The sequence below is a fragment of the Macrobrachium rosenbergii genome, chromosome 22, assembly GCF_040412425.1.
Source record: "Macrobrachium rosenbergii isolate ZJJX-2024 chromosome 22, ASM4041242v1, whole genome shotgun sequence".
Lineage (NCBI taxonomy): Eukaryota > Metazoa > Arthropoda > Malacostraca > Decapoda > Palaemonidae > Macrobrachium > Macrobrachium rosenbergii.
In genome coordinates, this window is record NC_089762.1 from 12,577,095 (window position 1) to 12,592,311 (window position 15,217).

General features: G+C 49.9%; 1 protein-coding gene across 3 annotated transcripts in view; it reads left to right on the forward strand.

Annotated features, from left to right (window-relative positions):
• The first annotated feature begins 4,119 nt into the window (after positions 1-4,119).
• The window catches only part of Arfrp1 (ADP-ribosylation factor related protein 1), a 140,305-nt gene continuing 129,207 nt past the window's right edge, over positions 4,120-15,217 (forward strand). The window contains exon 1 of one of the 3 annotated variants that reach the window (XM_067124220.1): positions 4,120-4,812. Coding sequence is in view for 1 of the 3 variants with exons in the window: in XM_067124219.1 (XP_066980320.1) it covers positions 5,117-5,159 (43 nt within the window). In the remaining 2 variants the exon portion in view is untranslated. Of the gene's footprint in view, positions 5,298-15,217 lie in introns of all 3 variants that reach the window. The other 2 variants (XM_067124221.1, XM_067124219.1) reach the window with 2 other exon arrangements.

A 15,217-nucleotide genomic window follows, 5' to 3' on the forward strand; every position in this document is an offset into this window, starting at 1 on the left:
CCTCACCAAAGCAACATCTTTGGCCCACCAGGATCCCAGTGCTCCCCTCCAGCTGACAACGGACACCAGCAACGTCGCCTGTGGAGCAGTCCTGGAGCAGATCATCAGAGGGACCCCTCAGCCCATCGCCTTCTTCAGTAGGCGGCTAAACCCCGCTGAGTCCGCTACAGCACCTTTGACCGGAACTCTTTGCAGCATACCAGGGCAGTGCGGCGCTTCAAGTTCCTCCTGGAGGGCGCCCTTCACAATTTGGACCGACCACCAGCCGCTGGTCCACGCCTTCACGAAGCTGGGGATGCATGGTCCTCTGGGCAGTAGCAGCACTTCGCAGCCATCGTGGAGTTCACCTGCACCATCAAGTACCTCCCTGACAGGAAGAACCCGATAGCTGACACCCTCTTGAGGATCGAGATCAATTCAATACAGCTTGGGATCGACTACAAAGACCTCACCCGCAAACAAACTGCTGACCCTGAGACCCCAGCCTACCATACAGCCATCACGTTGCTGAAGTGGAAGGATGTGCCCTTAGGCTCAGGAGGATCAACATTACTGAGTGATGTCAGTACCAGATGCCTCCGCCCCCTGGTACCCACCTCCAGACGTTGGCTAGTCTTCGATATCATCCACGGCCTATCCCACCCCTCCAGAAGGACAACAGCCAGGCTGCTGACAGAGAAGTTCGTCTGGCATGGCATATGGAAAGACGAGACAGCCTGGGCAAGACAGTATATGCAGTGTCAGGCAAGCAAAGTGGTATGGCACACCGAATCGGGAGTGGGCGAATTTCCCCAGCCAAAAGAGATGCTTTGGGCACGTCCACATCGTAGTGGGTCCTCTTCCCCCATCAGGAGGAGCCAGATACCCTCTGACAGTCGTTGACCACTCCACCAGGTGGCCCGAGGCCACACCCATGCGCTGAAGCCCTCCTTTCCAGCTGAATCAGCCGGTTCGGTGTCCCAGACGAAATAACAACAGACAGGGGACCCGTTTTCCTGTCTGAGCTGTGGACCGCCCTGGCATGCCTAATGGGGACCTCTCACCACAGCACCACCACCTATAACCCCGCAGCCAACGGAATGGTGGAGAGGTTCCACAGGTCCCTGAAAGCGTTCCTCATGGTTCGTTGCTCCTCCGAAAATTGGAAGTACCAGCTGCCCTGGGTCCTCCTCAGGCTGAGGACTGCCCATAGAGCCAACGGCGACCCTTCCACAGCAGAAAAAGTCTACAGGGAGACTCTGGTAGTCCCGGGGGAACTCATTGCAGAGGACAGGGACGACATAGAGATGCAGAGGCTCCGTGACAGGGTTGGAAAGTGTGCCCCCTGCCAAAGGACATTCACCAACAGGACGTCCCTCTTCATACCCCCTGGGCTGTCCTCCGCCACCCATGTCTTCATCAGGGGTGATGCCGTACGCCCACCTTTAACTAGACCCTACGGAAGACCTTTCCTTGTACTGGAAAGGAACAAGAAGGCATTCCGAATATCCACCTATGGGCGGGAAGACTGGGTATCAATAGATCGTCTCAAACCTGCATTTCTGGAGGAGGGCAATGGAGGCAGACCCCATGACCTCCCTCAGGATGTGGCAGCCCCTCGAACAACCCTGGGCACAGGAAGGAGGTGTGGGCGTTCCTGGAAAACCCAGAAACCGGACAGAAAGGCACCTAACAACCGCTGCAGAGGCACGCGGGAGGCGACCACTTCCCCAGTTGACATCGAAAGCGAGGCCCCCTTCGTCGCCCCAGCAGATACCGGGTTTAATCAGATACTGCCTCCATCTGGGGCGTTATTGTAAAGTCCCCGCTCAACGCATTCTCTGTGGAGAACATCCCGTTTTTCTGCGGTGCCTTTGTAAAGTCCTCGCTCAATGCGTTCAGCAGATACCTGCTTTGATCAGACGCTACCACGTCTTTTTGGGAATTGTAAAGTCCCCGCTCAACGCATTCTCTGTAATGAACATCCCGTTTTCTGCGGTGCCTTCACATTCGACCTAGGGTCGGACGAACACAAATTATTATCATTATTATGAATTGTATATTTTATTGTCTGTTCAAGTGACCATGCATTATGTATATGTAACAGTATTTTTATATCAGACCAGACATTGTTAATCATTATGTTTTCTGTATGTAGGCTACCTGTCCTGTTTTTTGTAGAGAAATAGTTTGACCTCAGGTCACCTGTAAATCTTTGTACCCGCGGTCTCTGCATTATACACAGACGTCCGCACGCCACTTTATAAGCAGGTCGCTTCATCAATAAACCTTTTTACGGGCTGCCCTAGAAGCAAGAGCCCGTGCTGGCACAAGGCCAGCTAAATCTAAAACAACAACATCAATAAACCATACAGGCTGCTATAGGAGCAAGAGCCCGTGCTGGCACAAGGCCAGCTAAATCTAAAACAACGTCAATAAACCAGCAGTACTTGTCTTCCTGCTCATTATTTCGCACCTCTCTCACACCTTCACATCGATCTAAGGTCGATCAGAATATATATTTATCACCATAATTGTAAATTGTATATAATTTGTCTTTCTAAACAATCATGCTTTATGTACAAGTAAGGAGTTATTTATGTTATGTGTCAGACATTATTGATCACTATGTTTTCTGTATGAACCTGTCCTGTTCGTGTAAGAAATTAGTTTGACCTCAGGTCACCTGTAAATCTTTGTACCAGCGGTCTCTGCGAACTACGCAGACTTCCGCATCCCGCTTTATAAGCAGCTCGCTTCATCAATAAACCTTTACGGGCTGCCCTAGAAGCAAGAGACCGTGCTGGCACAAGGCCAGCTAAATCTAAAACAACAACAACAACATCAATAAACCATTAGGACCGGACAAGGAATGTGGCTTTAGATCACCATGAGCTAGCATACTAGCTACCTGTGCCTACTACTCAAATTCTTCTTTTTCCCCATCTGTTGGCCTCTCCCAATAACCAACACCCACTGCTATCATACTTTTGTCCTCATCTGATGGGTGCCTTAGGGTCCAAAGAGGTTGCAACCTTGCCTGTTAAATCTTTTCACTGCAAAATCACCCCCACCAAAATCACTTTCATGCATCATAAAATTTTCATCTAACCTACCCATCTCACAGACTCATCAACATAGAGTTACGGGCTGCTCTAGGAGCAAGAGCCCGTGCTGGCACAAGGCCAGCTAAATCTGAAACAACAACATCAATAAACCAGCAGTACTTGTCTTCCTGCTCATTATTTCGCACCCCTCTCACATCCTCTTTGACACTGTAATGGAAGGATTTCAGCGAGTGATACAAACAGAATGTAATTTTGGTAAGTTTTTGCGGTATTAAATTTATAACATTAGAACAATAAAAGATGTGGAAGGAACAACATTATTCTTAGAAATAACAAAAAGACTATACATGATGATAATGCGGCAACATTTAAGTCATACACTGAGATTTGTATAAAAGCATTCTTTCTGATTTTTAATGTTCTTCTGAATAGAAGTGACTATGGGAAGCTCATGATAAATGACTGAAACTGCTAAGATAGCTGCAATGATCCCTCATACTCGTAATTTTTGTAACGCGAGGACGGGAGAAGGTTGGGAAAAGTAGTAGTTGGATATTTTGTTCTTAATTTACACTGTTAAAGATACCTCGGTCGGGACGAGAACACTGCAGAGTTGATAAATTAAAAAAAAAATCTATTTTTTGTTGTATTTAAGAAGGCTTAGACTTAATCGTTATTGGTTGTCTTATAGTTATCAAGATTTTCAAGTAGAAGAATAATCTTGTCAAGTGTTGTGATACTGAGGAATTGGCAAGTTATTTGGAATGTGCAGAGCAATTTGGTGGATGTTGTTACAATTTCGTGTGGGTGAAAATATGAGTTACGGATCTGCAGACGGCTTCGGCAAAGAGGGGACCTGATAAAGAAATCTAAACTGTGATATTTGGAATATGCAGAGCAATTTGGTGGATGTTGCTACAATTTCTTTTGGGTGAAAATATGAGTTACGGATCTGCAGACGGCTTCGGCAAAGAGGGGACCTGATAAAGAAATCTAAACTGTGATATTTGGAATATGCAGAGCAATTTGGTGGATGTTGCTACAATTTCTTTTGGGTGAAAATATGAGTTACGGATCTGCAGACGGCTTCGGCAAAGAGGGGACCTGATAAAGAAATCTAAACTGTGATGATGATACATCTTAGTGTAATATTAATTTATAGAAAAAAAACAGCCCAAACAAGTGAAAGAATTAATTGCTAAATAATAGACAAACTGAATTAGATAAAATACTGCTTCATGCAAAGCGAATCGTCATCAAATAATCCCAGGAGGGAAACAAATGAAATCCAAAACGAAAATGAAAAAATATGAAAAAGGTCAAGTGAAAGAGTCTTGTGCTAGAAATTCTGCACAAACTGTTTTCTTTCTTGCTCCTATTAAACTGATTAGATAAAGTTATAGCTTCTTCCTTGTCATTATCTGTCCCTCCTATTGAAGTAACTCATTTTCCATCAGTAAGTCTATCATTTACTAGCCTGATAAATTCACAAGTTGATGAGAACGAGTTGAAACGCAAGTTCCAAAAACTATCAGACGTGAATAAATACCGAAAAGAGATTATATTTTCGGAAATAAATGAAAAAGTACTCAGAAATAGGGGAAAAAGTAAAAAGTCTCATTTTAAAAACCAATATATGAGAAGCGATACAGTTTCTTTTCACAGTCTGACAAAGTGCATCATCCAAATGCGTTCGCTCTCTAACGTCACCACAATAAGGATTCTTTCCTTGTCATTTGTGTTGACGTGGAGCCGATCTCATGAGGTTAGTGTTATTGCTTGAGAGGTTTTAAGGCGTTTCATTAAGCACTTTATATTGGCAACGTATAAACAACCGTTTCACCACGATGAATTTAAGACAGAAATGTTTTGATGGTGTTAGCAGCCGAAGTCAGTGTTTCGTTTTTGTTTCGGCATATTGAATCCTGTTGCCTACTACCTACTGGAGGCTAGAGAGTAACCAAGTTGCCTAGGCAGGCTCTCCCTGAGCCCATGTTCACTGATGAGGCCAGGCCAGGCTTTTTGGCTGATACGAAGCTGCTTCATTCCTTGCCAAATACACGAACCATATGTTTTTCCCTACTGCTGATCTTGTGTTTTACCATAGCCTGTGTAAGCCTCTTTGTGACCGTTGTTGAATGTTTCCCGAACCTCCTCCTCCTACCCTAACCTACCCTACGCCCTGCGCAATATTGATGGGGACTCCAGCGGGAACCTAGGGTTCTTGGGTTGAGGCGTAGGCAGTAAAAGGTAAAAATTAAGACTACTACCTTACCTCTGGTTCAATAGCCTAACTGGGCTATCAGTGTACTTGGAAAATGGGGGCCCCCCTTAACCTAGTTCCAGCCCCTTGGGGATGAACGTAAAATCATAAACATAAACAAAAAATGGTCATTCTAAGTATTATCTCCATGCCTGTCTTTACCTTTGAAACTGGTTTTTTCTACACTTTTTGGGCTTCTGATACTGATGGTGCATTTGTTTGTTGTCGGCCAAAAGGTATGTCCCTTCGCCATGTTTAGTACTGGCCCGGAGGGGGCGCAGTACCCATAGGTTAACAAGTTATTGCACTTGCCGGACGGGATATGAACCATTCGAAACAGACGTACCCGTGCTCTGTCTTGTGAAGATCGCCTATGGAAACCATTTGTTGGATGGACTTCAGGGGTTAATTACGGGTTAATTACATTCATGCGACAAAAATTGAAGGTAAATCCATAATTAGCAACCCAAAAGCTGTAGAAAAAGTCGGTAATTCTACATATTAGCTCCATGCCTATTTTTACCTTTTCAGCTGGTTTTTGGTAATTGTAAGCCGGCTGTCCGCGGCAACCTCAGACTTCATAGAAGTCTATGGCGAGGGTTCAATCCCCGCAGCCGACCGGTCAGAGGTGGACACTTTGCTATCCGTGTAGACACCCGGGATTACGTATGTAATCAACGGATAGGTTGCTGAAAGCAAATGGGTGTTACAGATTAATACACACATAAACAAAGCCACTCCAACACCTTCAAAAACATAACAGACACCTCACACGTCTCAAACTGTCAACCTACTCGCCCAGTTCTCTCGCTGCTGGGAGAAAGGGAGCTGGGGATTTGGTAACATGTACACATTCGCTACCGGGGTCTAAGCGATGTCAGGCAGGGCAGCCGATCGAGGCTACGGACTACCCCACCGCCAAATCAAAGTCCTTCAAAAGAAGGCATCGAGCTTACCCCATATATAATAATGGGAAAAATGCACGTTAAAGACGAAGAAGAAGAAGAGTAAGCCGGCTGTCCGCAGTGAGCTAGACTATGGCAATTGGCGTTTTTCTATGTTATTTTACTTGCTTTACAAGAATTTAAAGTAATATTTTATTGGTTGGCTGTAACTAAACTGTAATTTACCTTTGAAGACTACACAACTTGAATTACCCAACGCGGGGTAGGTCTAAGCCAGCATTCCGCGGCAAGTCCCACCCGCCCCCCCCTCCATAGCTAATACGGCAAAATTGTAACCAGTAAACACCTGTAGGGTACATTAGGTTGGTATGTTATGGGTGTTTACTGGATACAATTTTGCCGTATTAGCTATGAAGGTGGGTGGGGGGCTCGAGGCGGAATGCCGGCTTAGATCTACCCTGTCGGTAGCGTAATTTTCAAAGGTCAATTACAGTTTAGTTACAGCCGGCCGACAAAATATTACTTTAAATTCTTGTAAAGCAAGTAAAATAACACAGAAAAAACGTCACTTGCCATAGTCTAGCTCTGCAATTTTGACATTTGGTTTTAGAATTACCGGTTTTTTCTACACTTTTAGGGGTTCTGATACTGGCGGTGCATCTGTTTGTTGTCGGCCAAATGGAGTGTCCCTTCGCCATGTTTAGTACTGGGCTGGGGGGGGTGGGTTTAGGTACCCATATGTTAACAAGTTATTGCACTTGCTGGACGGGATATGAACCGTTCGAAACAGACGTACCCGTGCTCTGTCTTGTGAAGATCGCGTATGGAAACCCCTTGTTGGATGGACTTCAGGGGTTAATTACTGGTTAATTACACTCGAGTGCCAAAAATTAAAGGTAAATTCATAATTAGCAACCAAAAAACTAGAAAAAGTTCATTGTTCCGACACAATATACAAACCCTCGGTCCTTTACATTAGGGATTACTTTCAGGCGTAGGCTGGAAACGGCCGTTGAACTTCAAACAAGGTGGTTAGGCAGTTGACTACCGTCCGGGGAGTGGGAGTACCGCCTGCCCGGATGTAAACATTCCATTTTGCTTTCAGCCGTCGTAGCATCCGGACGTTGTTCTTCGTGTTCTCTGCCTGACTGTTTATTTTCTCCTTTTTTGGTGGGAAATCTTTGTTGTTTTCTTTACTAATGAATATGGACAAGCCTTCTAAGCCCTCCTATCCCCAGCATGTGTGTCCTGGGGTGGGAAGCAAGAAATGTAATTCATTTAGGTCTAGCGTCAACGCGGACCCACACTCTCTCTGCCCATCTTGCAGGGGGCGTGTGTGTTCGCACGACGCTCCTTGTAGTGAGTGTTGCTCTTGGTCCCCCAAGCAATGGAGGAAGTTCGAGGGGAGGAGACGTTACTGTCGTAAGCCTGCCAAGGAATCGTCCGAGGGTAATGCGCCCCCGACAACTCCAGTGATGGCGAATGTGTCGGGTTCGTTTCTCCCTCCCGGCGAGCTTCCCCTGCTTGCTCCCTCTCCTTTGGGTGAGGACTCCCCTCCCCTTCCTCTTTCGTTTCATCGGTGTGGAAGGGCGTGGGGGAGAGGTGGACGGGACATCCTGCAAGGGGTCTCTTCCGTTCTGGAGAATTTTTTTCCTCCAGAGCGGGTAGAGGCTTCCCAACCTAACCCGACTTTTGCTTCAGGTTTTGGGTTGGATAGCCAGGCAGCAGACATCTCATCAACCTGGCTACACCTGGTCCTACCTGGCGTACCGTCACTGGAGGGGCTGGTGTCACATCTGTCCAGCGCTCCAGTGACTACTCACACTGCAGCGACACTCACCACCACCTCGGTCACCATGTAATGTTTCGCTAAGCTTCCCGTGTCGGTGGCTTCGCACCTGGATATCCAGGTCTTGGCTGCCCCTGCCATGCACCACCCAGTACCGCTGCCTCCTGGGTTCCTGGCCCCGTTCACGCGACCAGGCCCCTCCTACATGGTGACGTCAACTCTACCATATGTGACTGCCCCTGCTCCCTTTCTGACCCTGGCCCGATCACGACTATGATTCCGGCTCCTCGCTTCTCTATCCAGCCCGGCACTTCATCTGTTTCTCTCCCCATACCTTCAACTCTGGCGTGGCCCGGCCTGGCTGCCCACGCACCACCCGTGCCTGCATTCCCGCCCCCGCCTACTTTCATTCCTGGCCGCCACGCGGTTGCTCCCGCCCAGGTAAGTGCTGGCCCGAGCACTGCGTTCTCTGCCCAGGATGCGCCTACTGCTGCAGCCCCTCCTCCTGTTCCTGAGTCATCGGCTGCACCTGCTTGGTTTGGGGACTTGACGGCGATCTTGAAGAAGATGGCGAAGAAGAAGAGGTCTGGGTAGGTGTCGTCATCTTCGTCTTCATCATCGTCTTCGTCTGCTGCCTCTTCTTCTTCTCCTTCCGAGGCTTCGCAGCCGAAGAAGAAGAAGTCTGCCTCTTCCCCCAAGAAGTCTCGCACTGAGACTTCCAAGGGACTGCCTCCTTCCACAGGGAAGGCAGTGGGGTCTCTCGTCGGCTCTTCCCGATCCATGGATCAGGGAGCCGCTGCCTTGGCCTCCGGGTCAGTCGCATCGGGAGCCAAGGGCGTTCAGACCAAGGTCCGCACCCCTCCCCCCCCGCTGGGCCTAAGAAACCTGCGTCTAAGGCAAGCGAGTCCACGTCGGACACTCGTACGCGAGTTGCTCCTAGTACCCGGGTCTCCTTGGAGACCCGGGTACCCCAGGCTGATACGGGAGAAACTTCTCGCCGTACGGACCAGGGCATGGGGCGAGAGAAAGAGCCCAGGCATGCAGGTGCCCCGGCTCTTCCTAGTCAGGTTCTCGGGATAGTGCGCGAACGCCAGGAGAGGCGGAGAAGAGGTCCCCTGCTCAGTCTTCCTGAGAGGCTACGGCCTCGAAGAAGACTGGGGCGTGTCTAGAGGACAGCGCAAGCTTGCGCCAGCCAGAAGTGCGCTCAACTCCTCCCAGTCCCTGGCCACATCCACGCGGCCAGCCTGGCTCGGGGGAAGCGAGCGCGCGGCTCGGCTCACGCGAGCCGCTCCGCTCTCCTCGGCTCACGCGAGCCGCTCCGCTCTCCTCGGGAGACTGCTTCGCCTAGGCGAAAGCAGTCTCCTCGACCCGGGCTGCCATCACCACTGCGGGTTGGTGACTGCTCCCGGCCCACTGCCTCTGTTGGTTCTGCCGGCAAGGCCAGTGGGAGCGCCCGATCCTCCTCGCCTGTCCCCTCCGCCTCTTCAGCTCCTTCCAAGGGGCGCAAGTCGGACAGGAAGAATTCTGGCGAGTTTTCTCCTCAGAGTTCTACCTCGTGGGCGTATGAACCTGGCTCGGTCCTTGGCTTGACCAGGTCTTACGCCCGCGTGGTGCAGGAAGTATCACGGGGGTCTGCCGAGGTTCTCCCTCCTGCAGGAAGACTAGATCGGGAGGACCGCACTCTGGAAGGACTCGAGGGTCCTCTGCCCCAGGATGCGGACACCCCCGAGATACAGAGGACGTTTGCAGAGGTTATTGCGCTGATTCCTCAGCACAACAGCCTCGGGGAAGGGACCATGGCCTCAACTGTGGATCGTCCTTCGCGCCTCGAATCCTTTTGGGGACCCAAGACTTCGGTGGGGCTGCCGTGGTCCACGCTTACCGAGGGGGTCCTCGACCAGGTGAACAGTCTTGTGTCTGGGCAAGACAGCTCGCCGGTTGAGAGCTCGGATAAGCTTCTTTCCTCCCCCCATCTCGCCAGTGGAAGGGGCGTTACTGACCAACAGGTTGACCAGACTGCAAACCTGTGGGCAAACCTGGTTCAGCAAGAAGCGGAGAGATGCCATTCTCTCTTGTTTCTCCAGGTCTGTAGGTCTAGAGTTGGCAATTTCCCTTAGGAATAGACCGTTGCTGGGTTCCTCCTCTCTCTTCCCCAGAGAGTTGGTGGGCCAGGTCTGTAGGTGGACAAACACTGGGCGATGACAGTGACCGGCTTGTCCCACCAGGCAGTGGCCAAGACCTCCAGGTCTTCGCATTCCAGGCTGTGGCCAGGTCTTCCACTGGGCCAGGCTGGCACTTCCTCGGCCCCTAAGAAGTCCCAGTCTTCGAAGGGGTCCCGGGCAAACACCCAGCCTTCTTCTTCCTCGAGAAGAGGGGGGGGGTTTCTCCTGTCCTTTTCAGCCCACGTTCCAAGCCGGTAAAGGGGGCAAAGGTAAGAAGAAGAAGGAGAAACACTAGGGGCGGTCTTCCCCCCCCAACAGCTGCCGAAGGTGTGGGGGTGCCTGTCGAGCCATTGGGCAACATGGCAGCAACATGGAGCTGAGACCTGGATAGTGGATGTCCTTCGGGAGGGATATGTACTGCCCTTCGAGTCTCTGCCTCCCCTCACCTACACTCCGGTCCATCTCCAAACATATGTCCAAGGATCTCCGAAGGACACCGCACTACAGCAAGAAGTGCAAGCCATGCTGAGCAGGGGTGCTGTAGAAGTCATGTCGGACCAGTCTCCAGGCTTTTACAGCCGTGTCTTTCTCGTAGAGAATGCCTCAGGGGGATGGAGACCGGTCATAGACCTCTCTCCCTTGAACCGTTTCATTCGGCAGACTCGGTTCACGATGGAAACAGTGCAATCCGTGCTGGCCTCCATCAGGGAGAACGACTTCATGCTTACGGTGGACCTGAAGGATGTGTATTTCCAAGTACCCATTCATCCGTCCTCTTCCAAGTACCTCCGCCTTGTCCTCGGGGAGACGGTCTTCCAGTTCAGGACACTTTGTTTCGGGCTCTCGACCGCTCCCCAGGTGTTCACGAGTCTTCTCACTCATGTCAGCTTGGGCCCACTCGCACGGGATACGTCTACTGAGGTATCTTGACGACTGGCTAGTCCTGGCGGGCTCTCGCTCGCAGTTGCTACAGGACAGGGATCGGCTCCTCGAGTTTTGCCAGGATCTAGGGATCGTGGTGAATCTCGAGAAGTCAGATCTCATCCCCAAGCAGAGGATAAAGTACCTGGGCATGCTGATAGACACGGTGGCAGCAAAAGTCTTTCCCTCGGACTCTCGTATCAGCAAGTTCAGGCAGGCAGCACAGCTGTTCCTGTCACGACAGGAGCAGCCAGCCTGGCAATGGCAAGTTGTCATTGGTCACCTGTCGTCTTTGGAGAAGCTAGTACCTCATGGGTGTCTTCACCTGTGGTCTCTTCTGTGGAGACTGAAGGAGTATTGGTCCCAGTCCCGAGACCCCCAGTCCTTCCTCATCCCTCTTTCCGAGGAGGTGAGGGAGGACCTTTGCTGGTGGTCAGACGACAGGAACCTCTTGATAGGAGTATCCCTGCATACCCCCTCTCCGGACATGCTACTGTTCTCAGATGCATTGACCGAGGGATGGGGCGCACACCTGGAGGAGTTGCTGACTTCGGGAGTGTGGCACCGAGACGACAAGCACCTTCACATCAACATCCTGGAACTCAAGGCAGCCTCCCTGACCCTCCAAGAGTTCCAGGATCGAGTGATGGGACACTCCGTGGTACTGATGAGCAACAATACCACGGTAGTGGCATACGTCAACAAGCAGGGGGCCTAGTGTCCTGCCAGCTTCATCAGTTGACGATGCAGGTGCATGAGTGGGCTGTGGCCCACTCGGTAGAGCTGTCAGCCAGTTACATTCCAGGCAAGAGGAATGTTGTGGCAGACAAGCTCAGCCGCCAGAACCAAGTGGTAGGGACCGAATGGTCCCTCCACTCGGAGGTAGCAGAAAGGCTATTCGACCTGTGGGGGCGTCCAGCCATTGATCTGTTCGCCACCCGGCACAACAGAAAACTCCAGGTCTTCTGTCCTGTCGTGCCGGACCCATGGGCCGCTGCGGACAACCTCGACATATACGCCTTTCCCCCGTTCTGTCTGATTCGCCGAGTGATGATCACCCCGAATCTCAGAATGATTCTGGTGGCACCCAAATGGCCCCAGGCCATTTGGTATCCGGACCTGCTAGCTCTCCTCTCCGAGGCGCTGAGAGAGATCCCCCCCTGGCCCAACCTGCTGTGTCAACCTCACGTAGAGTGGCTCCACCAGGCAGTACATTCCCTGTGTCTTCACGGCTGGAGGTTATCCACCATCTCTTACGAGCGAGAGGCTTTTCGCATTGCGCAGCAACAGAGATGGCAGGATACCTCAGACGATCCTCCGCAGCGGTATACCAGGGAAAGTGGTCCGTCTTCTGTGGTTTGTGACGTTGAAGGGGTCTCTCTCCGGTCGGAGCTACTGCTCAGCAGGTCGCGGACTTCCTCGTCTTCCTTCACCGAGAGAAGCTTCTCTCCATTTCAGCTGTGAAAGGCTACTGCGCCGCACTTGGCATAATCTTACGGCTGAAAGGAGTAGACATCTCCTCTTTCGAGATATTTCTACTAATGAGAAGCTTCGAAAGGTCTTGCCCACCCAGGTATCTCAGGTCCCCTGCGTAGGATGTGACTCTTGTCCTAAGGATCCTGACTCGTGCACCGTACAAGCCTTTACAAGAGTCATCAGACAGGGATCTGACCCTCAAGACCATCTTCCTGCTAGCCCTGGCATCGGCGAAGAGAGTTGGCAAACTGCACGGACTTTCCTTCGATGATGAACACTCAAGGGGATCCGGGGATCAGTTACGCTCGATTTCGTGCCGGATTTCGTAGCGAAGACTCAGAATCCTTCGGTCCCTGACGCACGGTTCGAGTCCTTCACGATCCCCTCCCTAGAGGACTTTGTAGGTAATGAACCAGACGAGATGCTACTGTGTCCTGTTAGAGTGCTGCGGGGCTATCTGAAGAGGACTCGACGCCTCTGCCTGAGTGTCGATAACTATTCATTAGTACTGGCTCGACCAAGAAAGAAGTGTCCAAGAACACCATCTCTTTCTGGCTTCGTGAGACGATAAGGAGAGCGTGCTCTGCTGCAGGAGAAGATGACACCGCATGCTTTGTCCGAGTCTGAGAGCTCATTGGAGGTCCTTGCATTCCGCATTGGTCCAGTGCTGAAGGCAGGAGTGTGGTTCCTGTAGAATACCTCCGGGATGTTGCACACAAGTCCGGTTTCACAGGTGCTCAACAAGGTGTAGGGGATGTGGTCCCAGGACAGACTAGTTTTCACCTCCTTCTACCTGGAGGATGTTGCACACAATCCTGGACACTTTTTCCTTGGGCCTGTGGTGGCACCGTTACAAGCTGGAGCTCGATGCAGGTAAGCACATAACGTTCTATTTTCCGTTCAGGTTGATAGAAGCAACCCCTCCTTCCTCTTGCAAGGGAAGAAAGGAGACCATGACTATAAGACAAACCCAATGCTTGTATTTGCCTTTATGTCATCCAACGTTAAGTTCTTCTAGCCTACTTTGCATGAACTGACGTTTCCTCTTTCATGCAAAGGAACCCAGAAGTCTGACAACTGATCCTGTGTTTCTTACAACCCGATCCTTTTGTCAGAGGTAGTTTTTCCCTTCCTCGCTCTCAAGACCAGGAAGGGAAGACAAGGTGGTGAACTCCAGTCAGTTCATAGAGACTCATTCAGATTCCTCCCTCCAACCAGTAAGTCTCCTAATGTAAAGGACTGAGGGTTTATATATTGCGTCGGAACAAACAACAATTTTTAAAGTAAATTGTATTTTTCCTAACTATACAAACCCGAGGTCCTTTACACTTTATGCCCACCTCATGCCACCCCTCAATCTGATACCTGGGCCGAAAGGCAAATTGGAATGTTTACATCCAGGCAGGCGGTACTCCCGCCTCCCGGACAGTAGTTAACTGCCTAACCACCTTGTTTGAAGTTCAACGGCCGTTTCCAGCCTACACCTGAAAGTAATCCTAATGTAAAGGACCTCGGGTTTGTATAGTTAGGAAAAATACAATTTACTTTAAAAATTGTTATTTTAGTTTGATCATCTGGTAGTGGCCAGTGGACATTACCATACCCATCTACACATGCGAAAGGGATCGTTCTGCCAACTTTACGTCCTTTATAACGTAAGTTGACGGGGTCTTTTTCACAATCGAATGAATTTGTTTTATCAGACCCATACAGCTGTCATTGCGGGAATTGACGGTCTTTCTGTTGTGTACAGCCAGAGACTTCGACACTTCTTCAGGCAGGAAGAAATCTCTGTTTCATCTTTCACATTCGAACATTGACTCTTGAGTGTTCTTACACTAATATTAACCTTCGAATCCTTGAGCCAAGGTAGTTAAAGTTCGTCAGCACGGATTTCTTCGGATTCTTGATTCGTCTTGGACTACTGGTTGGTTTCGTTGACAGTACAGTGAAGTTCTATAAAACCATACTGTCTTACATTTCTGAAACAGGAGTTGGTCAGTTTTGATCGTACAAGGTTTTCCCCTAGTGCAATCAGAATGATCTTCTAACTCCATAGATCTATGGATCAGGCCTACTCCTCGGTACAACAGCCTCATTGTTCTCTTCTGCAATACTCTTCGTAGCACAAGGATGAAGAATAATTCTTGAAGATGGAAAAGGGGGGTCCTGGTCTTTGACAAAGTCAAACCATTCCTACCCATCCTCTTTCCAAGTGGTGAGATGACTACTATCCACTTTGGGTGTTGTACACACTTCCCCTCCAGAAATACTTCATGCCTCAAATCATCAACCAAAGGGCAATCATACACACTTCAAGAGGTTAGGTTAAGTTGGGTACTTAACCTAACTTAGCCTAGCCTAGCCTAACTAGCTTTGTCTAGCCATACCAGTCCTGCATTTCAATATCCTGGGACTCCTTGTCTAATGGCATCAACTAGGAGGTAGTCTCCTGCTCTACAAGGGACTAGGTGGGGTTAGGTTTGGTTGGGTACTTAGCCTAGCCTAACTAGTTCTAGCCTAACCTTACCAAACCTGTGCTTCAATATCCTGGGTCGTCATGTTTCATAGCATCATCCAGAGTGTAGTTATCTGTTCTTCAAGGGTCAAGGTTGGGTTAGGTTATGTTGGGCAAAGTCCCAGCCTAGCCTAGC